Source organism: Miniopterus schreibersii (genome assembly GCF_964146895.1).
Source record: "Miniopterus schreibersii genome assembly, chromosome: 15".
NCBI classification, from domain to species: Eukaryota; Metazoa; Chordata; class Mammalia; order Chiroptera; family Miniopteridae; genus Miniopterus; species Miniopterus schreibersii.
This window is the reverse complement of record NC_138115.1, coordinates 46,021,418-46,049,223: the sequence shown is the minus strand read 5'-3', so window position 1 is coordinate 46,049,223 and position 27,806 is coordinate 46,021,418. Positions and strand designations below refer to the sequence as shown.

The following is a 27,806-nucleotide window of genomic DNA, read 5'->3' as shown; positions in this document are numbered from 1 at the left end:
ATATAAAAATATTTAAACACACAGTTATATAAAATTGTTAAATGTTTGCTAAATAGCATTGGCAGGGATTTGTACCATGATTTGGGAACACACAGATCCAGTTCTAATTTCCTGCCACAGATGGAGACCTGAAACCAAGAGAGGGGAAGGAAGGGTCTTAGGAAGGTCACACACGGACACTCTAGACCTCCTGACTCCCCGTTCAGAGTTCCTTCCCTCTGAGGTCAGGCTGGCCCATTATTGCCATCCTGATAAACAGGAAGAGAGGCATTGCGAGCACAGCAAAGGTGACCTTTATCGCCCTCTTGCCAGTTACAGTGAACAATATTCGTCTAAGTAGGGATCACTGCATTTGTCCCTTTAGGTGTTGAAGGGTTTCTGGAGAATGAACGAGTTGGTCGGTGTCTTTCACAGAAGCTGAAGTGGGAACTATTTTTTCTTGGGGCGTATTTCCCTGTACTGGGCAAGGGTAATCAAGTTTCTCCCAAACCAGTGAGGACCAGCAGAGGCCAGCTGAAGACCCGGGGAGGAGGAGACAGGATGCGTGGGACAGAGTGGGCCGACGACCCTTGCAGCCTGCAGGATGGTGTTCTCTCCCACGCACATCACGGCTATGGGGACCTTGCGCCGCTGGGCCTCCTGTCTGGTCCCCCTGCCAGGGAGCACACAGTGAGCACCACGGGGGGGGGGGGGCCTTGGTTCTTTAGCTCCAGGACTCAGGGGACCAGACAGGAGAGGAGAGGCATTTACAGGGCTAACATAACCACTTAAAAATAGCTGTAGGGTACTTTTTAACCACCTCTTTGTTCCCTTCCGTCCCCTCCCAGAATCTGGGATAAAAGTGGGGCCCATAGGAAGGTGCCCAATGAACCCAGCAGAAGCTAAGCCGCTTGATGTCCTTGTTCCCTAGAGCAAAACTGCTTCTTGTGCCTTAAAAACATAAAGCTTTGGGATGCCCCTTGGAACAGAGGAGGCCACTGTTCAAACAAATCACACCATATAGAAATGAGGAAGAATATGTCATTTTCTGAATCTCTTCTCCATTGACCTGCATCCCACCCCTTCCGTGAAGTTTCCATAGGTTGATGGCTTCCACCCAACCTGGCTCCCACTGACCACAGCTAGGGCCTCAGAGACCCTTGGGCCTTTTCCAGAATTTCTTCTCTGATTTTGGGGTAGTTGGGGTGCTCCCCGAGGACCTTGGACAGAGAGAGAAAGAGCGTGAAAACATCAGGCGGGCTCCCTGCCACTATACCAGGCCAGTGCACCGAGCCCTCCCCGCCGGTGCTGGGGGCTTACATTGTGGCAGACTTCGATGGCCTCCACGAATCTCTTGCCCTTCAAGTAGTTGAAAGCTAGTTTGAAGCCTATCCAAGGGCAGAGAGAAGACAAACGGTGGGTAGCACCCTGATGACCTGAGTACCCCTCTGGTTCCAACAATGGGCCGGAATACAGGCCCTGAGGCCCGGGGCCAGGGGCCAGGGTGGCGGTCCTGCTGCCAACTCCCTCCCCCACCCACGTGTGCCCAGACCGGCCGCCTTACCGACAGCAGGGTTGGCATAATGGCTGTACTTCCAGGCCAGCTCGTAGTTGCTGGCTGCATCCGTGTAGGACTGCTCTTTCTCCATGATGAAGCCCATGTACTCGTAGGCTTTACAGCAGGACTGCAGAGAAAGCCAGTCAGAGCCTCGGCGGATGGGAAGCCGCATCGGGTCCCAGCGCCCGGGCACCCACAGCCCCTCCCGGCCTAGGCGACCCCTGCACGCCCCTGGACACGTGAACCCTGCCCAACTCTCCCCCGTCGCATGTTCCCCCTTGGCTGCCCGGCCTTGTATGCCTCTTCCTGCTGTGCCCCCGCTGTGCTCCCCGCTCCCGTCCCGCTCCTATCCCGCGTCTTCTCCAGCCTGGGTGTCCCCCTTGGCCGGCCCCCCCCAGCCCCCCAGGGCGCTGCGCCCCTCGCCTTGTTGTACTGCAAGCAGCGCCGCAGCAGCTCGGAGGCCAGGTCGAACTTGCCGCCCTGGCAGTAGATGTCGGCCAGCAGGAGCCAGCTCTTCTCCAGGTCCTCGGCCTCGGCCAGCACCCACGGGGCCTTGGCCAGACGCTTCAGCTGCGTGCGCGCCTTGGGGACCTGCTTCAGCAGCATGTAGGCCTGCGCCATGGCCAGCAGCGCGGGGACGCTGTCCTTCTGCGCGCGGGGTGGGAAGCGGACATCTGCGCTGGGATCCCCGCCCTCTCCCGCCTGCCCCCCGCCCGGCCGGCCGGCGCACCTCAGCCTGCGCCATCTCGATGAAGGTGCCCAGCGCGGCCTCCACGTTCGCCTTCTCCCTGGTGGCCAGCAGGCAGAGGCCCTGCAGCAGCCGCAGCTGGGTCTGGCCCCAGGCCGTGTGCGGGTAGAACTCCCGCAGCAGCTTCTCGGCGGTGCGCACGCCCTGCTGCTCTGACTCCTTCCTGCCGGGGGAGCTGCGGGCATCCCGTGAGCCTGAGGCCGCCCACCTGCCCGCATGGCCCTCATCGCGTCTGGACCCAGAGGCCGCAGGCTCTCCCCGCCTTTCCCGGGGTCCCGCCCCTGCCCCCGGGGGCCAGCCAGGCCTTACTTGCTCTCGGCCACAAGGCTGTGGAAAGCCTCTCCTCCCACTATCTCGTTGTCTGGGTTCAGACAGATTTGCACCATGTAGTAGGTGGCGCTCTGGCCCCAAGTGCTGTCCTTGCGAGCTTTGTTTAGGAACCTCAGAGCTTCATTGGCCTGCCCTATGTGCCTGCAGTGGAGGAGAGAAACACCAAAGATAAGATGGGAAAAACAGAGACCTGGGGAGTGTGGGGACACACAGGGGCCACCCCACGTCTGCACAGAGCAGGGGCTGGATCGCTGGTCTCCCCGCTCTCCGCTCTGGAAGCTGAATTTCTGCTTCCCCGTGCTGGGCAAAGGTCCAGCCAGCGAGCCTGTGAGGGAGAAAGCCTCCGGCCCTTACCTGCCCGGCACACCTGCCCCCCACTCACCAGCAGTAGATGCCTGTGCAGTAGTTGAACCCCGGCTCCAAAGGCACTCGGCTGGACAACTTCTTGGCCGATTCAAAGAAGGCAGGGGCGTCTTCGAGTTTCCCACTTCTTCGTAGCAGATCAATGAGTTTATTCAGTACAGAAAAATTGTCTAAAATAAGAGAGTGGAGATCTCCAGGCTGGGAAAAGCAGGGAGGACCAGGAGACACCTCCCCTATCTGGGCTGAGCAGGGACATTCCAGCAGCTTCAGTGTCTCCACTGGTCTCCAGTGTTGAGAGAATAGCGATAATGATGCTTAGATGTAGTAATAAGAGCAGCTAACAGTTACACTGACCCCCGGCATTAAGTGTTTCACCTGTATATTAACCACACAACGAAGCAGTTACTCTTATTGTTCCCATTTTACAGATGAAGAAATGAGACACAAAGAAGCTGAGAAATCTGCCAAAGGTTACACAAGCTGACAAGTGGAAGGCCAGGATTCAGACCTAGACATTCTGGCTCCAGGACCCACACTCCTAACAGCTATGATCTGCTGGGCCTCCGGGCAGACCGCTGTGGGCCTGCTGTGTCTGGCGCCTTCTCCAGCCAGGAGGGGGGGAGGGGTACGAGCCGTAGTGAGAGGCAATGGAGCTACATACCAGGGGAGAAGTTCTAGCCACTTCCAGGTGGCTGTGACCTCAGAAGGGGACTTATGTTGATCCCCAGTGTCTGTGACTTAGGGACAGACAGGCTGTCCTGGGTCCGGTGCCAAGCACTGCCCTGCCTGAGACCTGGAACTGGCCCCTTGGACTCGGGAAGGACCAGCACGTTCCATCGGGGCTTTATCAGTTTCCTGCCTCTCTGGGAACAATCAGAGAGGAAGGGGCTTCCTCTGCCCGGTCAGGAAGGAGGGGAGGGGGCCCACCCTTCTGGGGAGAGCAGCGCTTGCTTGGTTGGGAGCTGACAGAGGCAGCCTCAGTGGGCAGGCTCCATGCAGGCAGCTACCTGGCACTTTCTCCAGGACTTGGTGGTAGAGATTGATGGCAGCTTCGTACTTCTGTTTTCTAAACATCAGGTCAGCCATCATCTATCAGAAAACACACGGAGCTCTAGAATTCCTGCCAGCAGCTTGCATGGGCGTGGGGGTGGGGGTGGGGGTGGGTGGGGGAGGCTGAGGGGAGGGGGGAAAGAGGGAAGGAAGATGAGCCTCCCTGGGCACTGGGAGAAGCTGAGCCCAGAAGGTGGGGCTGCCTGGGGGAAGTGGGTGGGGTAGCCCTGGGGTGAGGATGGAAGTGGGGAGGGAAGGCCAGGGCTGGACACCAGTGGGATCTTTTGCCAGCTAGCAGAGCCAGCCCCTTCACCCGTGTCTGAGAACTGCTAGCTCCAGGCAGTGGAGGTAGAATGGGGGCTCCCCTCCTCTGCTGGGGTGGCCCTGGAGGTGGCCTGGGTGATAGGGATAAGTGGGACTGGGGTGGTGGGGCTTTTCCCACACACTTCCCCAATTCCCAGGAATTGGTCCCACCCTTGCCTTCACCAGCTGCGGGTGTGGTTTCCCCTGAAGTGAATCCACCTCCCTGCCGCCCCGGGGTTGTCCCAGGAGGCAGATGCTGCCCCCTGCTGCCAGCCCACCCTCCAGTCTGAAGGACAGCAGGCCCCGAGAGTCTCCTCTGCTGCACAGGCCTCGGGGCTGGGTTAGCCAGGCATTGGAGGTTATGGGGCTAGAAAGAGGCCTGCATGTGGTTGTGGAGAGCCTGGGAAGGACGGGGACCGGGACCGGCGGGGCCTTGTACCACGCAGGCGGTCTCGTGGTTCTTCTCAGTCTCTAGGAGAATGGCACAGTGCTGCTCGCACAAGTCCAGGTGCCCCTGGAGCAGAGAGATCCGTGCCAGTTCCATCACCACCTGGAACAAGGCAGGAAGTAATAAACGAACGAGGGACATCATGGGACAACTCCGGGGAGGATGCCTCGCTCTCTCATACCCCAGCTCTATCAGCTCTGCCTCCAAAATAAGTCCCAAGTTCCCTGGGAGAACTGGCCCGCCTCCTCTCCCACCAATACTCCAGCCACGCCACGCGTTTCACTAACTACCCTCTCGGAGCCGGGGGCTGATTAACTCGCACTCATCCCTCAGCTTTAACTCCGACCTCACCTTCTCTGGGAAGCCCTCTGTGCCCCAGACTCTGGGACAGGTGCCCTTCTTCCAAGTTCCCGTAGTGTCCTGACCCACACACAGGCACGGATCTCGTGGTATTAGAACTGCACGTGTACTTGTCCACAGCCCCTTGCCTGAGGACAGTCTGTGCACAGGGACTATGTCTTGTCCCACTGTGTCTCCAGGGCCAAGCATAGCACCTGGCATGTATTAGAAATCTGTGAGTTGAGCACGTTCAATGAATGAATGGGTCTGTCATGAAGCTTTTCATTTACTCTCTCTTTTTTTCTCCCCCTCACCCAAGGATACTTTTTCCATTGCTTTTCAGAAAGAGCGGAAGGGGGAGAGAGAGAGAGAAACACCGACGTGTCACTGATTGGTTGCTTCCCACACATGCCCCGACGACAGGTGCTGGGGATAGAGCCTGCAGCTGAGGTTCGTGCCTTTGGCCTGAATCGAACCCGGGACCCTTCATTCCACAGGCCGACTCTCTAACTACTGAGCCCAACTGGCTAGGGCTTCATTTACTCTCTTAGGGTGAACTCCAGCCACCATTCCCTAACTGGAGCCCTACCTCCCTCAAGACTCTAAACCTCCTTGGAAACTTAGCCTGGGCTTCATGCCCAGAGTCCCTGGCAGTCACACTCTCATTGTCTCCCCACCTCCAAGGGGGACCTGAAGACACCAGACCAACATGACTTTCAGTAATGTCTCCCCCACTCCACCCTCCATGACTGGCCATCAAAGTGGGGCTCCCCAGCCTTGCTCCAAGGGCTGTGGTGGGGGAGGCCTGGGCGTCAGCTAAAGCAGGCTCCTCCTCACATCAGGGGTCCCATGCCCCTTACACCTGAGCTCCTCAGGGAGGTGCAGAGAAGGAACTAGCCTGCGGCCGGGTCAGGGAGCTCGGCAGGGCATCGTGCCCTAAGAGAAGGAGCAGGGTCTGGCTTTGAGGACCCCACCTCGTTGTCAGTGGGCCAGTAGGAGAGGGCATCCTTGTAAGACCGCACTGCCTTGGCATACTCCTTCTCTGCCAGATAGTGCTCCCCAAACCGGACGCAGATGGAGGCTGCCAGCTGCTTCTGGGAGGGGATCATCTCCGGTTGCTCCAGCGGAACGCGCTTCAGTATCCGAGACTGGAGGTCCAGGGCCTTGGGAAACCAGTAAACTCAGGGTCAGAAACCTGGAGGCTGATGAGCCAGACCTCAGGCCAATTCACAGGAAGTCCCCAGCTCTTATGTCAGGGCCTGCAGCACTAGAAAGGGCATCTTAAGTGCCCTTGAGCAAATCTGGGTCACTCTGGACACGCGAGGCCACTGGCTGAGTGCTTAGGAGGCAGCTGGCATTCCCTCTGGGGCAGGAGCTGAGCAAAGGCACTCAAACAAAACACTCTATTGTACTCGACTTGTTTACCTGTTTCCATCACACCTTGGCACTTACTGTGTCAAATTTGCTGAGGCCCTCCTGCAGGCTAGAACAAGCACACAGTAGGTATTCAATGTAAGCCATGGGTTTTTTTTGTTTTTGTGGGTTTTTTAAATTTTTAAAATTTATTTTATTTTTTTTAATTCTTTTTTTAAAAAAAAAAACAACCTTTATTGATTTCAGAGAGAGGAAAGGAGAGGGAGAGAGAGAGATAGAAACATCAATGATGAGAGAGTCATTGGTCGAGCCCACAACCCGGGCATGTGCCCTGACCAGGAATCGAACCCTGATCTCCTGGATCCTAGGTCGACGCTCAACTGCTGAGCCACGCCTGGCCAGGCACGAGCCATGTTTTGATGGATGTGTTTGTTCTGAATATTGCCCTGCTGGGAATGTGAGGCAGCCCCCACAAATGTCCATGACGTGCAATGACCAAGGGAGTAACTAGAGAGCATATCGGGGCAAGGGGAAATGATGCCAGGGTTAAGTTTCAGGAAGAGGGCACACATCAGCACTGGGCTCCCTGGGGGCCAAACAGAGGAATGGGACCCCTATGGCAAACAATGGAATAAATCACGCAGTCAGAGTGGGCTCTCCCTCTACTACTACAGAATGCACCCCGGGAACAAGCGCCAGGCCACATCCTTGGGCAGAGTGAGGAAGGCAAGGCGGGAATAGCCAGGAGCTGTCCCATCTGGGGCAGCCCAGTGGGGAAAGAACATGGGCTGGGACCGGCCATACTTTGGTTCAAATCTCAGCTCCACCACTTACTAGCAGTGTGACTGGGCACATTTCTTAATCTCTTCGAGCCTTATCTGTTAAATAGCAACGTCCCAGTGCTCTTTTCTAAGGGCTACTGTGAGAATTAAATAAGAAAGCAAAAAGCCTAGTACAGAATCCAGCATAGAGCTACAGGCATCGTTTATCATCGTCACCACCAGCACCCTTGAGGACAAAGGCGTTATCCTGCTCCCTGCCTTCTCCAGTCCGGCCCAGCCCAGCCCAGCCCAGCCCAGCCCAGCCCAGCCCAGCCCAGCCCAGCCAGGCTTAGAGCACTTGGGTGCACCATCCATCAATGAGCAAAGGGGGGGAGGGGAGTAAATGGGAGGTGGAGCTCAGAGGTGTAACCAAGTCCTCTTCTGAGGACCAAGCCTGGAGACGTCCAAACCTTTCGTCCTATTCTTCCTTCTCAGCCCCATCAGAAAACAGCAGATTAAGGAGCTTGTACCTACTCGTCAGTTACCTTGTTCAGGGTTTCCAGCACGTCTTCTTTCTTATGGCTCTTGTACACCTTTGCCAGCAAAAGCAAGCACTTGACATCATTCATCATGGATGGGATGTCTGTAGCTGCAACATGGAAACGCAAATTTGTGTTGTCTGCCCTTTGGGAGGCTGGGGATGGGGAGGGGGGCTGGGTTCAGGACCTCAGCTGGTGCCTGGTCCCTGCACCGGTCTGCAAGAGAAGAGAGAACGGGGTGGGGGGCAATGCACCTGCCCCCAGTGCGAGGGTAGTGAGTTCGAATGCTGCCTCACCTACGTCATGTTCCAGCGCCTGCTTCAAAACCTTTTCTGCTTTGTTGAACTTCTTTAACCTCAGGAGCAGTTCGGCCAGATCACAGCACAGAAAGTCCTGTCCACTAATCTTCTGGGCGGCCTCGTAATAATTAATTGCCTTAGTGCAAACAGGAAATATTGGCATCAGGTCTGGTTTTACACTGGAGCGCCTCACGCTGGGTTCCCCTCAGCAGCCACCACACCTGTGGGCCCCTCCAGAACACGGAAGCCTAAGTTGAAGAGGCCCTCCTGGCTGGCAGGGCTCAAGCTTCAACCAGAGCCGGTGGGGAGCAGTGGAGAGTTGCTGAGTTCCCCCCTCGGCACCCCATTCAGCAGAGAGTTAGGAGGAAACTCAGGCACTCCCCCTCCCAGCCAAACCCTTCCTCCCACCCATGCACCCTCCCCTATCTTCCCTGCTGGGCCGGCCCTCCCCTCCTCTCCCCACCCAGCCCAGCCTGACCTTGGTGTACTGGTGAGTCTTCACGTAAGCTTGCCCGATTCTGCTGACCAGGGAGGCGTCGTGTGGGTTCTTTCTATAGGCCTCGTCATAGACCTCCAGGGCCTTCTCCGGCTGGTGGGGAAAGTGTCAGAGGTCTCTCTTCTCTCCCACTGGAGAAGTGAGATTGGGGGGCCACTGGCAAGGCCATGAGGCCCTTGCTCACCTCCTGAATGTTCATGAAAGCATCACCCAGTAGCAGGCTGGTGTGGGGGCCAGGCAGATGTTCACAGAGCTCCCTGCAAAAGGAACCCAAAGCTGATCTCAGACTTGTGCATCTTTCAAATTCCTGAGTCCATCTCCTTCTCTTCTTTCCACTCACTCTGGTTGACATTCAGTCATTCAATCACTCATTCATTCATCCATCCATCCATCCATCCATCCATCCAATACCCATTGAAATCCCAATGTGATGAGGCATTGTGCTAGCTACCTTAGTTCAGGCTCTCCTCATGTGTCACCCAGATCATGGCCAGAGCCTTCACCCATTCCTCTGGCCTCCACTCAGCCCTCCAGACCCCTCTCTATGAGGCAGCCACACTGCTCTCTAGAACTCCAATCTGACCGTGTCACCCCACTGTTTACGGTTTCCCACTGCCATTGGGATAGTCGCCTCTATCCCCAAACCAGCACTCTCCTCTCACCTGAATTGCCTAGATGGAGTTTTGCCTGAGGAAAGGGACTGGGAAGGTACCCTCTGGGTCCCAATGTCATACCATAGAGAGACCTCCTTGGGGTGTTCCCACAGTTCCCCCAGAATGTGAGCCATACAAGGGGGTGGAGGCAGGGCTCAGGGCTGATTCAGTTCGGTGTCCTTAGGACTCAGCAACGAGCCAGCCTGGCTGACCTACCAGGCTCAAATTCTAGCCCACGGGACATTTCATACTTTCGTCAGTGCTGCTGGAGAGGAGGCTGTGGGTGCTGTGCTGGCAGCTCACCGGTAGCATCCGATGTAGAGGCCGATGTCCTTGCGGGTCTGCAGGTAGATGCTGGCCATTTTCTCCTTGGCTTCCATGTAGCAGGACTGCTTGGGCGTGATGTTCCTGAGCATGCTCAGCGCCATGTCCACGTTCCCCTTACTCAGGGCCAAGTCCACGTTGGCGATGGTGATGCGGATCTCCTCCGGCGTGCCGCTGAACTCATTGATGGCATCTTGCATGACCTTGGTGGCCTCGTGCTAAGACATGGGAACCCAACAGACCCTCCATTTGCCGCAGCCAGCCACAGGTGGCCTGACACCTAAAATCTCTTCTGGGAAACTGAAAGCAATCACCCTTCCCAACCTGGCCCGGGAGAGAAATGAAACACGGAGAGCAGTCCTGCTACATGGAGGCCAAGCACAGGCTGACCCACCTCCACCTGTGGAGGGGCTTCAGTGGCAGAAAGAAAAGAGATCACTTTGGTGTCCAGGGCCCCTCCTCCTTGAGATGCTAATGAGGACAGTGACATAGGCAGGGGACAGATAGGGCAGGTCCCAGTCAGGTTGAGACTTTATCTTGAGGGCCATGGGAGCCACTGAGGCCTTTTTAGGCAGGAGAGATGTGCTCTCAAATAAAGGCTCGAATAACTGCCCGAGTAAATATTAGCCAGAATTGAAAGGTCCGGTGCCCAGGCTGAGCCCCAGGCCCAAGGAAGAGGAGCATGGCCTTCCTTACCAGCTCCCCGTTCATCCGGAGGGCATCGGCCAGTTCCAGCAAGACCGACACCCGCTCGCTGGGCCGCATGGAGGGCCCGCGGAGCTTCTTGCCTTCCTCCGTCTTCAGAGTTGGTAACTTGATGATCATTTTCAGTGTCTTGATGGCTTCTGGATAGTCCCCAGACTTGTTGAGGGCCCTGGCCTTGATGAAGTGGTAGAGGGGGTGGTCTCGGACCTGGAGCAGAGCAGAGGGTGGGGTTCATAGCACCACGGGAGCCCACGGAGCCTGCCCCCCCCTTTGGGCCAGCAGCATGATCTGAGGGATGCAGGGAGCTCCGGGGCCCTCTCTCCCAAAGCAAGTGGGGACCGCAGCCAGCTGGGCTTTGGGGTGCTGAGTGGGTGACGGGCACAGAGGACTCCTACCTGGAAGTTGTGGCTGACGCCCAGCTCTAAGCAGTGGGAGCACATGGCAAAGTTGCTCTGAGCCAGGTAGATCTGGGCCATGAGGAGGTGGGCGTCCACAGAGGTGGGGTCCAGCTCTAGGCAGCGCTGCACGGTGCTCTGGGCATTCTCCAACTCCCCTGGAAATACCAAACAGACCACTGCATCCGGGGAGCCTCGGGGACTCTGGGGACCCAGTGTGTAAAAGCAGAATGACTTTCACATGTCCTGTTACCCAGATGTACCCAAGGTGGGCATTTTACCCAGTTCTGCTCTGCTTCACTCAGAGGCTTCCTCCTAAAATGAAAACTACACAGTTTTCGTGAAACCCAAACCTCAGCGTGACACATCCTTTCTCTCTGTCACCCTCAGGGAGGCAGCTACGCCATGTTACTGCTCCATCTGGAAGCTCCAGGAAACATTTAAGTCTTGATTCCCACACCTAAGAACAGAACGAAACCTAATAATAATGGTGGCTATACTCGCCACAACTTACGAAGCCCCTGCTCAATGCCCAACCCACACAGAGCACTTCAGAGAAAGGCTGGTTTAATGTTTGCCCAGCCCTGCAAGGTTGGTATTACTATCCCTGTGTTTTAGGTGGAAGGCTGGGACTCCAGTGATATAAGTCATGGAGCTTGCATGGGACAAAGTCAGCATTTACACCGGGGCCCTCCAGCTCCTGAGGCGGAGCTCTGAATGCCCTGGCATGTGGGGCTCAGAGACCTCCCTGAAGCCAGGCTGGCCCTTAGCGGTGGCAGTGGCATCCTAGAGGTGGGGTGCAGTGAACTGGGAGGAGAGCCCTCCTCCTTCAGCAGCCAGGTTCCTTAATTGTTCCCACTCCAGGGAAAACAAAAATTGAAAACGTGAGCTCGGGGGTCACCAGAAGCTGGGTGCAAAACATGCGCGGGCAGCCAGGCCCCTTAGCAGCAGGGCCCTCCACCGCATCACTGGTGGGTGCGGCACACCTGCTCCTAGGCCCCGAACTCCCTGCTCCTTCCCTGGTGCTGCAGAAATGCGAAGATGTCGCCATGGCAACACAAGCAGCTGGAGACCTTGCTTTGGCCCTAAACCTGCTGGCAGCTGCCAGCACCCCTGGGGGAGCGCTCCTGCCCTCGCCTGGTACCCAGGAGACCTTGAAGCTGTGGGTAAACCTGGTACCCAGATGAACACTGGGGAGGACTGAGGATGAAGACGGGGGAGCCCGCGGCAGAGTGCCACCCATAGGACGCAGCACCGGAAGACACACCCCCATGGCATTCTGGATCCTTTGGAAGCCCCCGGACAACAGAGGTCAGCTTGGCTTTCAGGCAGCGGGGGTGAAAGGTGGCAGGGAGAGAGGGGGAGGGAGAGAGAGGACAAGGGGGCACCCACAAGGGTTCTCTCCTTCTTCCCCTCTCTCCAGGATCTGGGCCTTGAGATGGGAGAAGGAAGCCACTCTGGCCACCCAGAGGCTCTGAGAGACTAATGGCACAGGGTGTCACCTCCCCACGAGGCCTTCCTGACCACCTGCTAAAAGCTGCAACCCTGCCACAGTCCCCTCTACCCCTTGCTCCAGCTTAGCTGATGTATCTTTACTGGAATGCAGACTCCATGGGGAAGCTTCTGCCTGTTTGATTGCTGCTGTGTCCTAGTATCAGAGCAGTGCCTGCCCGTAAGGGAGGCTCAGTGACTACTACCCAGCATGGGCCAAACCATCAGCAAAAGGCCTGGTGGGAGAGACCCCTGCTGGTGAGGGAGGTCAGGCAGGTTTCTGGGAGACGGGAGACTGGAGGCTGGAAGGAACGAATGGGCAGGCCTGGTGTGTGTGTGTGTGAGCGTGTGTGTGAGTGTGCATAAAGTATACCAGGCAGGGGTCCCATGGACACTAACTCGGGGCAGAAGTCCTGCCAGGTGTCTGAATAGATGAACGGATGTGGGAGGATGCAAGTCCCCACTTGGCCACCAGGACCCACAGGCTCACCTGAGAGATATTTGACCTGAGCCATCACATACAGGGGGTCGATCAGAGCCGGTGCTGCCTTCACTACAGGACCCAGGATCACAGCGACTTGTTTAAGAAGTGGAGACACGATCTGGCCTGGTGACCGGGGCTGTAAGGACGTGGGGGGGGAGGGTCTGGCTGTGAAGCTTGCCCCATTCTCAGAGAGACTCCTGGAGCTCTCAGAGAAAGCTCTCTCAGCAAAGAAACTTCCCTCCACACATATTATCTGCTCTGTACTATCTAGTGCAAGAGCATAGCTCCAGGAATGGAGACTTTGTTTCGTCCGTGCGTGTTCCCAGGACCTAGCTTGGTGTCCGGCACATGGCAGTGCACTCAGCAAACATTTGTGGGGTGACTCACGACGAGGCATGAGGGATACTGGGTGTGTCAGATGCGATCCTTGCTCACAAGGAATCTTGACCAGCTGGGAAAGCAGGACCAACGAGTAGACTAACATACTTCTTAGAAGACTTCTGGAAAAAGGGAACTCAGTTCTTCTCAAGGATAAAGGCCGGGGCACGGGCTGGGGCCCTCCCTGGACCAGCCGCACTGGCAGAACCTGGGGGCTTGTTCCAGATGCAGGGTTTCTCCCACCGAATCAGTACCTGCACTGGAACAACTCCCAGGTGATCTGCGTGCATGCTGCAGGTGGAGTCTGAAAAGCACTGGGCTCCCCAACCCCCTGGAGCTTGGAGTCTCCTGGTGAAGGGCCGGGGGAGGTCCCTGCCTCTGTCCGAATCCGTGCGCCAGACCCCGCCCTGAAGACGCGCCTTCCGCTAACCTGCTTGGGGCAGAACAGCAAGTACTCCCCGGCGATGCAGACCAGGAAGAGGGGGTCCAGCTGTTCAAAGTACTCGGAGCCCAGGGGCAGGCCCTGCATACTGGAGAAGTGCAGCTCCGCCGCCTCCCTCAGCAGCGCCGTCACCTCCTGCTCCCCCTTGCGCTTCTTGGAGGCCAGAAGGGCTTGGAGGAAAACCAGCACCTGTGGAGGCAGCCCCAGGGAGACGATGGTGAAGCAGGGGTCTGGGCCATCGTGGCTGCTCTCTCCTGGAGATTGGGGGTGGGAGGATGGGGGGGACACCCTCCTGGAACAACCCATGGCCCCAGGGAGCTCTGACCTCAGACTTCCCCAGGGACTGCTGCACCTCCTTCAGGAATTCCAGCTGGTGCTCAGCCTCCTCCAGGTGGCCCTCTAGGATCTGACACCAGATGACCCCTGGGAGCAGAACAGAACACAGTGAGGAGCCAGCGGGGAAGTGCAGCAAGCAGCCCAGCAGGCCAAGGAGCTTGGTGGGACCACGGAAGGAAGGGTCTCAAGGTGGGGGACCTTTTCCAACATCTTTGTAAACGTAAAGAGTGATACATGCTCATGGGAGAGAATTAAAATCCTAAGGCAATGTAGAAAAACATCCCCAGCTCGTGCTCTGGCTTTCACAGTGCCTCTCTCCAGAGGTAACCAGCAGTAACGAATCGGGTTATTAATGCAAACACATACTTTCCCATCAGCTCATACAAATCTGCCCCATTCTCTTTAATGAAGACATAACATTCCTCTGTGGGTGTAACCACTGGTTTAACTATTGCCCTGTTGAAGGACACCTCGTCTCCCACTGGGTTTGTTTTCAATGAATAAATATTGCAAGGCGGTGGCGAGCATTTTGTGTGTGTTCCAATTCCCGAAGTGGAGTCGATGGGTCAGAGAACATGCATGTCTAAAACGCTGGCAGGTAAGGCCGGCTTGTCCTCCAGAGATATTTGCACTGATATCACTGCCAAGAACTTGAAAGCATCCTTTCCTCACCACCTCGCAGTCTAAAAAGTGAATTCCAACATGCCTTAATTCATGTTTTTGATTATTAGGAAGAATGAACATCTTTTCATATTGTTACTGTCTTTTCTACTATGAATTTTCTGTTCACAGCTTTTTCCTGTTTTTCTTTGGGGGTGATTTTTATTTTCCTCTTCAAATATTAAGATTATTAACTCTCTGTAGCAAACATTTTCTATTAGTTTATCATTTACCTTGTAACTATTTTTAGTGTCTTTTGCCATCCATTAGTTTTAAATGTTTACATGTTTAAATGTTTACAAATCAGTAAAATATTTTCCTTCAAAGTTTCGGAGTTTGTCATTCATGCTTAGAATCTCCCAGGGAACCCAAATTCAATTCAATTTTTATGTTTAAATGCTTAATTCATTTGGAATTTATTTTTGAGTACGGTGTGAGATGGGGAGCTGCCTTTAGTTTTTTCTTGCTGGACAGCCAGGTATCAAACCATGAGTCCTTGAAATTCTATTGGTTTGAAGTGTCATCTTTATCAGAAGACCGGTTTCTGTCCCATTTTATCTCTTTCATTTATTTCAGCATTGGCCTCAAGCTGGCTTCACTGCTGTTGTTTTGTGATATGTTTTGAATTTGGGAGGACAGATCCCTTCTGTTTCTACCACTCTTTTAGAGGTGTTTCCTGGCCACTCTGGTGTATTTATTCCTAACTGTCTTCCTAATCACCATCTTGGTTCTCAGTGATATCCGTCCTGCTACTGGGCTCATCCATGGAAATTTTTACTTTGCAATCACATTTTTAATTTTCAAGAACTCTTTTTTAAAAAAATTATTGATTTCAGAGAGAGGAAAGGAGAGGGAGAGAGAGATAGAAACATCAATGATGAGAGAGTTATGCCTCCTGCATGCCCCCCACTGAGGATCGACCCCACAACCTGGGCATGTGCCCTGATCAGGAATCAAAGCTTCTTGGTTCATAGGTCGACGCTCAACCACTGAGCCACATCGGCCAGGCTCTTCAACTCTTTCTGGTTCTCTGTATTTTTTTCACGGTAGCATGTTCTTTACTTATTGACGTCCTAGCCTCTGGAGCCAGCCAGCTCTGGAGGTGTTATGTGGGGGCAAGTCTTCTCTGTATCCGGCCACGGCCTCGCACGTCCCGCTTGGCCCCTCATTCAAACTGCCAGGAGATTGACAAAGGGACTAGACTAATGGGAACGCGCAGCTGGGCAGATTTCCCAAATTGTTAAGGTGACCGATTTTCTCAGCCGGGCCAGATAAGGCGGTGACTCCCGGCTGCGCGCGTGGGCTCGGCCTGGGCTGGCGCGCGTGGGGCTGCCCCGCGGACTTCCCTCTGGCCTAACGGCCGGGGCTCTCCCTTGGGTGAGGAAATGGGGAAGGACTCAGCGTGCTGGAGGAAGGTTTCAGGGGATTTTGCCCATGTGTCCAGCAGCCACGTCTTTGGGTCCTTCCTGTCCCTGTGGTGTTGGGAAATCACAGGGGTGGGGGTGGCCGGGGGAGGGGTCTGCTCTGCTCCCTCCGGAGCCCCCTGATCCCATCCCTGGTCGTCAGCAATCCTCCCGCTCTCTCGCTGGCTGCCCCATGGCGTATCCTGCTGCCAGCCTCCGGTGCCCCCGAGCTTGGGTTTTCCGTTTGTGTTTTCCCTGGAGCTCTCTGGGGGGAGCTGGGCCGCTCTGCCCGCACTGGCTCGCGGGTTTCCAGACTTGCAGGAGTGTCTATGCATCTGAGGCTCTCTGCTTTACAGCTTCTCTCTGACGTTCTCAAAGTTTCTGGTCCACCGGCAGCGCCTTTCCTCATTTCTATGGCTGCATTTATCTTTTTAAAATGTCTTCCATCATTTCCATGGGATCTGGGGGTTAGGAAGAGGCCTGGGCCGAGGAGTCAGCCTGGCGTGCTGAAGGGGAAATGAAGACCGGCCGCTCTGACAATTGTGTGGCACCAACGAGGAGCCTGGAGTGGAGAGAGAAGTGACTTGTCCCAAAAGACACAGTTCCTCAGAGCCAGGGAAAGAGGCAGGCCTGCCTTGAGCACTGGATGGTGCGGCTTCCTCGCCCAAAACGAAACACTGCTGGTTCAGAATTCACCAGGGACCTGGATTGGAGGGCTTTTAAAAAATGTGTGAAGCCCTGGCTGGTGTGGCTCAGTTGGTTGAGCGTTGTCCCGGGCACTGAGAGGTCACTGGTTCGATTCCTGGTCAGGGTACATGCCCGGGCTGCTGGCTTGATCCCCAGTAGGGCGAGCGCAGGAGGCAGATGATGGATGTTTCTCTCTCCCTCGCCCTTTCTCTTTCTCTAAAAAAATCAATAAAAAAATATTTTAAAAGCCCAGCTGGGTGTGGCTCAGTGGTTGAGCATCAACCTAGGATCCAGGAGACCGCGGTCCGATTCCCGGTCAGGGCACACGCCCGGGTTGTGGGCTCGATCTCCAGTCGGGAGCGTGCAGGAGGCATCCGATCAGTGACAACCCTCTCATCACTGATGTTTCTCTCTGTCTCCCTCTCCCTTCCTCTCTCTGAAGTCAATAAAGATATATTTAAATGTATAGATATATTTAAAATGTGCAAAATGAAAATTAGGCTCTGGAAAATTCATTTGACATTTATATAAAGGGGGAGGGGAGAAGCACCTGGACAGACAGGGAAGTAAAACTCTCAGAATTACTGGTGGCCATTCAGCTCAGGGGCCTGTGGGGGGAGGGTCCACAGAGGTGAGGCTAGAGGCTTTGGGGCGGGGGTGCTGGGAGGACTGCCTCCAACACTGGCCTTGTGGGGCCTGAGCAGAGGCAGGGCTGTCCAAGCAGAAAGGGCAGGCTGTCCAGGGGGTCAGAGTGTGGACACTGGAGGTCTGATGTAGGTCAGAGTGGCTTTAAACACACTTTGGAGAATTCCTGTGCCTCTTACATCTATGCTTGTAGATTCACGGAAAGGTACCCCATCATACAATGTACCCCTAAACTCACACACCCTCTGGGGACAATGCTTCCCCACACCTCTCCTTCGGACCCAGGAAGGCCACCCCGCTTGCCTCCCAGCATCTGCCCTCCCAGCCCTCACCCTGCCCAGCCTGCAAAGACCTGTCAAGGCGGCCACACTGTTCTCGTCCAGTTTCATGGCCTCCGAGTACCACATGGACGCCTCTTTCACCTGGTCCTGCAGGATGAAGCAGTAGCCCAGCTCTATGGCCATGCGGGCGCAGGCGGGCGCGGCCATGAAGGTGCGCTCTATGAAGTTACACACCAGCCGTAGAATCACCTGGTGCCTCCCACACTGCAAGGAAAGAGTGGACACACGGGATGGGGAGACCGGTCAGTCCAGCCTGTCTGAACAAGGCCGTGTCAGAATTGGGGGACATTTGGACAGGCTTGGAGTGGGGCCCAGGGGAGCCTAAGAGGCACCCTATGTCCAGGTAGCTGAGTCTGTGTAGCTGATCACTTCCCAAAGAACCTTGCACTGGCCTCTTCAGTGGAACCTGCCTCCAGCCACAGGAACCCGTGTCCAAGGAGTTACCACAAGGTTTTTCAAAAGTTGAAGCTGGGTGACAGAGATCCCTGTGCCCCATTGATGGGAAGTGGTCCCAAAGCCTGTGAGCAGCCACGTTCTCTACCAAGTGCAGAGAATGAGTTGGATAGACTCAGACACAGACACGAAGGGAGAGATGGTCTCCCCGTGGCGTTCAACCCCACAGTTCTGGTCCCTGAGGCCCGAGAGCTGCCCCCGTTCCTGGGGCAAGTCCTAGTAAATCCTGCTTTGGGGCTGATGGGCCTGACAGAGGCAGGCTGTTTGGAGGCCTGGCCTGTTTGCACCTTGCCTGAAGTCACAGAGGCCTTCTAGACAGGCCAGCCTTCCCAGCTCACTTCCACAGAGATTATGGGAGTTGGGTGCCTAGTACCCCAAAGCCGGAGCTGGGCATGGCTCTGCTGTGCAACAGCTAGACCGCCACCCTCAGAAACCCAAAGAGGCGCCTCCCACTCTAAAAGTGCTGCCAGTCTTATCTCCCTGATCTTCTTAGCATCTCTGAGGGGCACGTGAGCCAAGGAGACAGAGCCCACATGATACAGGTACTGGCCAGAGGCGGGTAGGGGCCATGGGGCATGGGTGACCAGCCTGAGAGGCCAAGTCTGAGCCAGAGAGAGGAGAGGCGGGGTACACAGGAGCTTCCAGGGGGACCATGGGGCTCCTCCTAAGGAACAGCAGTACTTCAGAAACCAGGAAAAAGCCTTCTTACCAGTCTGCTAACCACCAGAATTTTTTTAAGATGGAGGCTTGGATTTTGGGGTTCTCTAGTCTCTAGCGCCTTAATCAGATTTCTAACGTGATCGGCAGCCTGCAGGGACGAAACAGACAATGTCAGAGGCAATATGTAAAACGGGAGCTGGGAAGAGTTTCTCAACTCTGGCTGTGCATTACCATCAGCTGGGAAACCTACACATACCTACACCTGAGGGCCAGCCCCAGAGACCCAATGTAACTGGACGTGGGGGTCTAGGCATTGGCATTGCTTCAGAGCCCCTAGGTGGAGCTTTCAGGGACATTGTCCACCTGGAGTTGGCACTGCCCCTTGACTTTGTGAAGAGAAGCTGCCCTTTCTGACCCACCCAGGCAGAGCCTGGAGGCAGCTGTCACTGCGCCCACACTGCAGCCCACCTGGGCTGGTCCAGGACCAGATGGTCAGAATGGGTCCCTGGCCCCGAACCTCTGCTTCACTGTGATGGAGTCACCACACTGGTGCCTCTCTGTCATTCCAGTGAATCCTCCCAATGGCCCTGTAAGTCAGTGTTAACCATCTGGATTTTTTATCCCAGCAGAGGAAGGGTTCAGAAAGGTTAGGGAATTTCCCCGAGGTCACCCAGACAACTAGGTGATTGATCCAATGCCTGTGTCCTTTCCCATTGACTCCTCAGCCCACTCCCTCCCCAGGTGTACAGGGTTCTCAGTTCCCAGCTGCAAAGACGAGCCAGGAGAGAAACCCTGGTTGGGGGGGTCCACTCTGCTCAATAAGTGCAAGCAAGATCAGAGCTGGGCAGCCTGGGCCGGGGCGAAGGGTAGATCCCAGGGTTTGAGGTGGGGGCAGAGGAGGGGCAAGACTCGATAACTGCCCTAGAAACTAACCCTCCAGCCAGTCCCCAGGAGGTCTTGCCCAGGGCCCTGGGGTCTTGGGGAGCTGAGGACAGGCCTGTTTCTCTTATTCCTACCCAGGGACAGTGCTTGGTTCCAATTGTAGGCTGTTCCTCTGCCTCACCACAAATTCCACAGTCCCAGGGCTGTGCAGGAGGAACCAGAAGCTTCCCCCTCCTTCCATGACCTCTTTGACCTCTTGAAGACTCGCTTCGACATACTCTCTACAGAGGCAATGCACTTATTCAAAAGGCAGGCTTTTGGCTGAAAACACAAACTTTTTGAAAATAAGAACCTGCCTGGACATTGAGGTTTTTATTAAGAATTCTAGGTGTTTCTGAGTGCATTTGAGGGCAATTTTGGGTTTCTTCGGAAAACGACAAGGCTTAGGTGCAAGTTTGGGTCCAGGTTGTGCCTCGTCAATATCTGATTAATTCCAACCATTCCCTAAAAACAAACAAACAAACAAAAAAACAAAAAAACTGGCATTTCCTGAAATCTGAAATACAACCAGGACCTCTATCAGTTAACATAGATCAAGTTGTTATAGTGCACCAGGCACTGTGCCAAGTCCCCTCACTTGTCATCTCATTTATTCCTTATAACAACCTTACAAAGTGAGTGGAATTATCTCCATTTTACAAATGAGGATCCTGGGGCCTATCCAGGTGGAGATACTTGCCCAGGTGCACACAGGGAACACCTGGCAGAACCAGAGTCAACCTCACTGCCTGCCTTTCGACCTGTGTCGCCCAGAGACCAAACCAGAGCAGAAATCCTTGGCAGGGAGTGCGGGGGGGGGGGGGGGGGGGGGCTGAGATCCAGGGCGCACCCTCTGAAGCCATGGGGATGGAGGTGCTATGAGGGGTTCCTCCTTGGCTGTGTTTGTTTCAAGGCTCAGAACTTACTATGGTCACGTTTCCTTCTCTTGCAAGCTCATGCATGGCTAGAATTTGGCAGGCATCAATATTTCTTTCGTCTTTTTCTAGGATTCTGAAACAGGAAGGGGAGACACGCGAATGGAGAGTGTTCCTAGGCAAGGCTAGGATGGTGCTGCAGCGGCAACTTCTGATTGTCTTCCAGTATCCATTCTCCCCTTCTTTTAGTAATTGAATTCCCAAATTGGTGGGGCACATGGCTACCCAGAAAAACTACACTTCCCAGCCTCCCCCTGCAGCTTAGGTGTGGCCACGTGATTAAGTTCTGGCCAACGGGAAGCACGTGCAAGTGCCCAGTGTGATACCCTGGGGTGCCCTCAGGCGTGCCTTCCATGTCCGCTTCCCTCCATCCTGCTGGCTGCAGTGTGGACCACGTGAGCGACGTCCTAGGGATGGCGGAGCAGCGAGACGGGGGGGCCTGGGGCCCTACAGCCCTGGACCACCACCCAGACTTTTCCCTAAGAGGGGAACAACCTTTTATGTTATTTAAGTCATGTATTTTGGGGTGTCTTTGTGAAAGAAGCCTATTCAAATCCCGACTAACACAGACGTGAACATGGTACCAGGGTCTGGGGTGGAGGGAGCACAGAGAGGTGGGTGCGGCTGGAAGACGGAAGGGACACCTTGGTTCCCATCATGTGTCATTGTGGAGGCAGTTTCTGATCCTATTATGGGCTTTTCAATATTCTGTTTCTTTATAGGAAACTTCATATTTTTCAGTCTGGTCAGGGAATGGCCTTCTGTTTAATAGAGGGTCATGCTACTTAACACTTAAAATTCCAACGAGATTACGCAGAGCCCACATTCAAGGAGTTCTAACCATTTACAAGGATTGTGAAGGGACTGTGAACCTCATACATTTGGAAATTTTTTAAAAACAACTTTTAAATGACTTATGGTCTGAAGAATCAGAATGGATATCAGAAAGTTCTTAGAACCAAATGATACTAAAAATACTACACATAAAAATGTGTAGATACTGCTAAAATCTCAAGGGCCAGCCATAGAATGAAATGATTATATCCTAAGGGACTGAGAATGGAGGAGCCGGGCATCCAACTCAAGAGTTAGAGAAAGCCCGGCCAGCGTGGCTCAGTAGTTGGACATCGACCTATGAACCAGGAGGTCATGGTTCGATTCCGGGTCAGGGCACATGCCCAGGTTGGGGGCTCAATCTCTCTCTCCCTCTCCCTTCCTCTCTCTGAAATCAATAAAAAAATCCCCAAACACCAAACACATTTTTTTTTTAAAAGAGAGAAAAACAACAGAATAAGTCCAAAGGAAGTCGGCAGGAAATAATAAAGAGCAGAAATGAATAAATTAGAAAACAAAGACATAATAGCATCAACAAAATTCAAAGCTGCTTCTTTCATAAGACAAAAGAGACATATTATTTTAACACTGGTGAAGAAAAATAAGAGGAGAGAATAAATAAATAATATGGGGGATGACAAGAGAAACGCACCCAGAAGCAGCAGAGATTTACAAGTGGGAGAATTCTGTGAACACCAGCGGCCGGGAGGCTTCCGTGGAGGAAGGTGTCAGGGGGTTAGGCTCAAGCCACTGGCAGCAAACCCTGTCTCCCTGCGAGTGCGGGCGGCAGGGCCCGGGCGAGTGGCTGCGGGCACCAGCGGGTGTGCCCTCCAGCCAGGTGCCTCTAGGTAGCCTGCTGGCCCAGGCCCAAGGCACCAAACCCAGCTGTTGATCCAGCTCCTGCCAAGGACGCTGGCCAGGTGTCAACGAAGAGAGGGACGCTGAGGGCCCGCTGAGCGACTGCACCTGTGGGGCGCTGCAGGCTGGGCAGGGGGGGATCCCTTTCAATTTCCTAACAGCCCCCTCTCTAGGAGGCGCAAATTGCACTCCTCTCTGGAGGACTCGCCCTCCCTTCACAGCGAAGGAAGAGGCTTGTTTGTGTTTTGTTTTCTTCAGGGCTGCGCTGTATATTATCATAGAATTTATTACTTGATAAAAACAGTTATAGCGTTAAAAAGAAAAGTTTCAGTTCTCTAGAAAATTCCATCCTCAGAAAACGTCCCATCAGATATGCCTCCCCTGAAGCGGTCTTTCCCTCTCTTCACAGTGAAAGTGCTTCCAGACCACCCTACTCTTGGCGTGGGGCTTCCACAGTCCCAGTAACTCCTGAAACCTCCACTGTCTTGTTGTCGGGCCCAGCCCCAAACTAAAAGTCTTCTCTCAGTCACCAATGGCCTTTTCCCCTAAAGTTTTTATTAAAGTAAATTATAGCCATAGTTTGTTTATTGTTTTATTTTATTTTATTTTTTTATTTCAGAGAGAGGAAGGAAGAGGAAGGGAGAGGTGGAAACATCAATGATGAGAGAGTCATTGATCGGCTGCCTCCTGCACGCCCCCTGCTGGGGATCAAGCCCGCACCCCGGGCATGCGCCTGATGGGGAATCGAACTGTGACCTCCTGCTTCCTGGGTCGACACTCAACCACACCGGCCGGGCCCATTGCCATAGTTTAAAAAAATTAAGAAATACAGTCCCCTATCCCTCACACCGCAGTGATGACTGCTTTTGCCCTGTAACTCCTGCTGCTTTGGGTTCTATGGGTAGTTCCCTCCATCTGTCCTCTAAATAATAAGCTCATACCTCACGAGATGCCTATTTCTTGATTTGTCCATGGCAGGCCACAGCTGCTGGCTTCCTGCCAGGACAGGTAGGTGCTCTCCCTCTCCTCCCCTCCTGAGAAGATGCTATCAGTACTCACGACTCCTCTAGTGACAATTTTTACTTCTGTCTTGTTCCACCAAATATACAGTATCTCCCATCTCCCCGCCTGGTATGATGGGAACATATTAGTGGCACGGTTGCCCCTTGCCCCTCACCTGTATCCTGTTTCAACCGTCTGCTCCCAGTCCTGCCGAGCCAAGAACAGCTTCATCTTTAGGACCCAGGCGGGCAGGAAGCTCCCCGAGATGACGGTGATGTGGTTCACGACCTCCAGGGCTCCCGAGTAGTTCTGCTGCGTCATGTGGTATGTCGCCTGTAGAAGCCGAAGAGAAGAGCCTCCATCGGGGCCCGTGCAGGTGGGGGGGTTGTCAGTGTCTCCACCAGGACAGGAGCAGAGCCTGACACCTGGGCACGCAGTGACCAGCCCAGGTCCACAGCAGTCTTGGTCTCAGGGTAGGCAGGGCAGGGGCTCCAGGGAAATGGGTGAGCCCTGAGCAGGCCTGGGCTTCAGCGAGGCCACGTGAGGGCTGCCCCTTAGGGAGAGAGCTGGGGTCCCTGGGCACTTGCCAATTCCAGAAGTGGTCCATTCATTTCCCAGTTAGGGCAACTCCCACCCCTCTCTCCACACTGCCCACCTTTCCCATCAGCCCCAGCACATCTTTGGTGTCCTGAATTCCTTGTTCCAGGTACTTGATGGATTTCTTCACAGTGTGGGGCTTGTCTGAGGTGAGGTCCACCCAGCCTCTCAGCACATAGCCCTGGAATAAGAACAAGGGGAAAAATAAGGCCCGTGGTCCTGCACGGCCTTGAGTCGGCCCGTGTCTCCTGCCTCATGTCCCATGAGGCATCACCGCACACCTGAGGCCCTGCCAGGCGCAGCTGCATGCAGATCCCAGGGCAGCCCTGCTCTCTCTCACTGCCAGGGAAAGACTGCCCCTTTGCCTGGAATGCCCTTCCCAGCACACGCCCCCCAAATCAAATCCTTTCCCCTGATAATTACCACTAGTCTTTAAAACAGCCTAGGAGGCCTTCCTTGACCTTCCTGGCTGGGGCTGGGGTTGGGCCCTCCCCGTGACCCCCACAGCCTCTCACTGAGGCACTCTCACCTGTCTTGTCACTGCCTGTTTACTTTACACTGGGCTCAGGTGTCTTGTTAGTGGCGGGGTGGGGCCCTCCCCCAGTCCCGTGGCCCTGCGTAGGAGCAACGGCCACCCTGCTATGATGTGTTGGGACCTGCTTCCCCCACCAGTACCTCTCTGGAGCTGCTGGAGAGCCTCAGCACGCGGTCGATGTACTCCTTGGCCTTGTCGTGGCGGCCCATGAGCCAGAGGAAGAGGCCGGCGTAGTACAGGGCAGTCCCGCTGGCCGTCTTGCGGATTTCCTTCAGGCTGCTCTCGAGCTCCTGAATCGCTTCTTGGTCTGTGAATCCGAGAGAGGAGGGAGAGGAGGTGTGCTTGGCCCTGCAGGGGACACTGAGGGCCCAGGCAGCTGCCTCTGGACACTCTGAGGTTCCCTCAACACATGGAGCCGATGACACACCAGCCCAGGGCCTAGAAACCAGCAACACTGGCCCCTGTGGTGCCCCGAGAGCTTCCCAGGCATGGACTTGGGCTGTCTGTCTGAGATTTATCGTTTCTCCTCGGTGCCCAGCAGTATGCTGAGCAGACAGACCAGACCCGAATCCTCCACCTCAGGCCTACAATTCATTTTGGGTAGGGAAATAGTAGTCTGTGGTCTCTTGGAACCTCTCTAGAGAAGTGGAGACTAGCAGTAGAATTACTTATATCAGGGTGATTTTTCCTGACAACATCATGGCAAAAGAAAGGAGGGTGTCTCCCCCCAACTCTTGGGATCTGGAAGGACGACCCCTCCCTCTGTCATGCTCTCTGCCTATGGCTCCCACTCAACTGGGTCTTCTTTGGGCCTTGCATGGGAGGGGAACAGCAACCACTCCTCATGGGCCAGTAGAACCTGCAGTCACCAGGGCTCACACCTCCTTCTGTAGCCCTCATGGGGCTGTGTCTCTCTCTGGAGTGGGGCGATCTTTCCCTGGTGGAGCCAGGCCCAGCTAAGCATAGCTGCACTCACCAATGGTTTCACAGCCCTTGTGAGCGTAAATGAGGGCCATGATGGAGCACAGGGACATGTCTGGGTGATTCCGGAGGCTCTCCAGGTTGCTGATGGCATCTTGGATGCGCTCTGCCAAGAGAGACCACGTGGTTATGCTCTTGGGCTCTAAGCCCAAAGGGCAGGAGGTTCCATGGAAGGTACATGGGGGCCCTTATTAGGGCTGTCCCAAGGCTTGGCACCCCCTGGCTTCACCCAAAATCAGAGAACTAACTGGTCCAAAAATTCCCCAATGGCCTGAGGTCCCTGAAGACTGAAGCTCCCTGGAAAGTCTGCTGGCCCCATGGCCCAGACTGCCAGGGGCTGGAGGGCTTGGAGCTGAGGCTGTACCCGTGAGTACTCACAGGGATACCTGCGAGGCTGAGATTTTTGGCTCAGGTCACTTCTGAAGAAGGACGGTGGGGCATTTCCAGCTAGCTGTTCAAGAGCCAACGATTACATTTAACCCTCCATGCCCACTGATGTTGGCCATGGACAGCTCAGCCCGTCCCCAGCCCAGGACCACCTTCTGAATGTCGGTGAGTCAGCACCTGCACGGGCCCCACTCTCTGCCTGCTCCTGCACCATACCCACTACTTCCTTCCTTTCCTGCACTCCTAGCTCTCAGCTTCCAAGCCTGGGATCAGCTCAATAATCATGCAGTCATCTTTCCACCCACTCGTCCAGATGGGGAAACTGAGGTGCATTGCAGCAGTAGTGAGCCCCCTGAGGTCTCAAAGTCAACTAGATATGGATTGCACGGGCTTCTGTGGACTAGCCTGGGGACGTAGGCACTGAGTACAAGACTGTTTCCATGACTGGGGTAGAAGCGGTCATCTGGTGGAGTCAGTGTTAGTGCTGGGCTAGTGCCCAGGTCAGGAGGCCAACACTGATGAGTCCTTACCTTCCCTGAAGAGTCCGTAGGCTTTAAAGAACTGCAGCACGGGGTCGTTGCTGAATTTTTCCAGGCCCATGGCCGCGGCCTGCTGCACATGGCGGAAGTACTTTTCCTGGCTATAGTAAATGATCCCAGCCTGTGGGAGGGAAGGCACAGTTGCAATAGCCCTTTTGTGTGTCTGTTCTGAGCCGCTCCCTCCCGTTCCCTGCTCCTCCTCTAGTGCTCTAAAGGAAAGAGAAAGAGAACATTCGGGCCTTATCCTGTTCACCAGCCCCGGGAGCAACTCCATGCAGTTGCCCTCCCTCCTCCCTCCGCCCCAGAAGGAGTTTGGAGGTTTTTGTTTTGGAATTATCCACAGATTCTGGTTCAACTCAAGCTGTCTTAGGAAGGAACTAAGAGGAAAGAGAGGGGACCAATAATAAGAATAATTACATCAGTAGTTAGTTACAACTTATTGTGGGCTAACCACCTGCCGGAAACTGTACCCAGGGCTTTACATCCATTATCTTCTGCAGTATCCTCTCCATATCCTTCCCAGTTAAGAGGGCCGAAGGCCATGGAGACTGGGGCTTGACAAAGGTCACCCAGGAACAGGGGCTGAGATTTCAAAGCGAGTCTCACTTCCCCTAAGGTTTGTGGGTGTTGGGGTTGGAGACAGATGTGGTTGGATTCTAACAGCCTTGTGGGCCATATGAAAGGGCCCAGACATCATCCTGAGGGTAAAAGGAAGCAGTTGGAATGGTTTTACGCAGGGGAGAGGGATGTATTCAGATGTGTGTCTTTGCAAAAACCACTTTGGTGGCTTTGTGTGTGGTGGGGAGTTTGGTAGTGGGGACTGCTGGTGAAGAGAGCAGAAGCCGAGAAACCAGTTGGGCGGGGACTGTTACAGGTGCCCAGGGGAGAGATGGTGGTGATCCTGGGCTCAGAGATAAAAGGAGTGAGTGATCTCAGAGAACATTTAGGAGCTGACATTTCCTGCTGATAGATAGGATCAGGGGATGGGTAGGAGGAAGAGTTAAAGCTGGGGGATCAAATGGTGGTGCCATCTATTGAGGTGGGGGGCACAGGAGAGGCACAGGCAAGGAAAGGGCAGATGATGGCAAGATGATGGAGATGGGTTTGGGTGCGTTGGTTTGGGGGAGCTTGGGGGACAGGACTGAGTGGGGATGTTGATTTGGGGCTCAGGGTGCGCAGAGAGAGCACCAGAGAGGATGCACTCTCCTGAGAGAGTGAAGCGAGAAGCAGCCAGGTCCCCCCTGTAGCGGCGGATGACAGCGAAAGGCCGGTAAAGGGGGCAGCAGGCACGGTCAGAGGTGGCAGGAGAGAAGCGGGGCGCGGGGTCACCGGATCACGGGCGGAGAGCCCCAAAGGAAGCGGCCGGTCTGCGATCGGGCCACGCACCATAAGAGAAGAGTCATTGCTGCCCATCCCGGGGCGCTCGCGGCTCGCCGTCCGGGCCCGGTGGGGCGGAGCGGGCCGGATTCCCGAATCTGGGTCCCGGGCACGCCTCTCGCAGCCGGAAGTCCGAGGCGCGCGCGTCCTTGGAGACGGAGCCGCGGCCGGTTGCTAAGAGCGTCAGACTCGGGGC

At 54.9% G+C, this 27,806-nt stretch overlaps 1 protein-coding gene across 1 annotated transcript; it reads right to left on the bottom strand.

Moving 5' to 3' along the window:
- Positions 1-272: 272 nt before the first annotated feature.
- TTC21A (tetratricopeptide repeat domain 21A) lies at positions 273-27,759 on the bottom strand. Its single transcript, XM_081159852.1, has 29 exons — positions 27,620-27,759; positions 26,225-26,354; positions 25,303-25,413; positions 24,467-24,633; positions 23,850-23,972; positions 23,370-23,527; positions 20,492-20,576; positions 18,694-18,792; positions 17,543-17,735; positions 13,785-13,882; positions 13,448-13,648; positions 12,646-12,775; positions 10,665-10,822; positions 10,261-10,476; positions 9,544-9,782; positions 8,772-8,844; positions 8,570-8,680; positions 8,089-8,227; positions 7,799-7,902; positions 6,093-6,281; positions 4,771-4,881; positions 3,986-4,067; positions 2,998-3,148; positions 2,595-2,756; positions 2,268-2,460; positions 1,961-2,185; positions 1,544-1,664; positions 1,300-1,367; positions 273-1,199 (listed from the first exon to the last, which is right to left on the bottom strand). Exons 1-29 carry the CDS (start codon positions 27,644-27,646, stop codon positions 1,122-1,124), a joined length of 3,942 nt encoding a protein of 1,313 aa, XP_081015978.1. The 5' UTR covers positions 27,647-27,759; the 3' UTR covers positions 273-1,121.
- Positions 27,760-27,806: the final 47 nt, after the last annotated feature.

Bases quoted from the DNA above. Each gene is read 5' to 3' on its own strand.
- TTC21A (XM_081159852.1), bottom strand. From the start codon at position 27,646: ATGGGCAGCAATGACTCTTCTCTTATG. The intron at 23,528-23,849 runs GTGGGCAGTGTG...CGGCTTCTACAG, and splicing joins TGCTGGGGCTGATGGGAAAG to GCGACATACCACATGACGCA. The intron at 8,228-8,569 runs GTCAGGCTGGGC...GTTTGCACTAAG, and splicing joins AGACTCACCAGTACACCAAG to GCAATTAATTATTACGAGGC.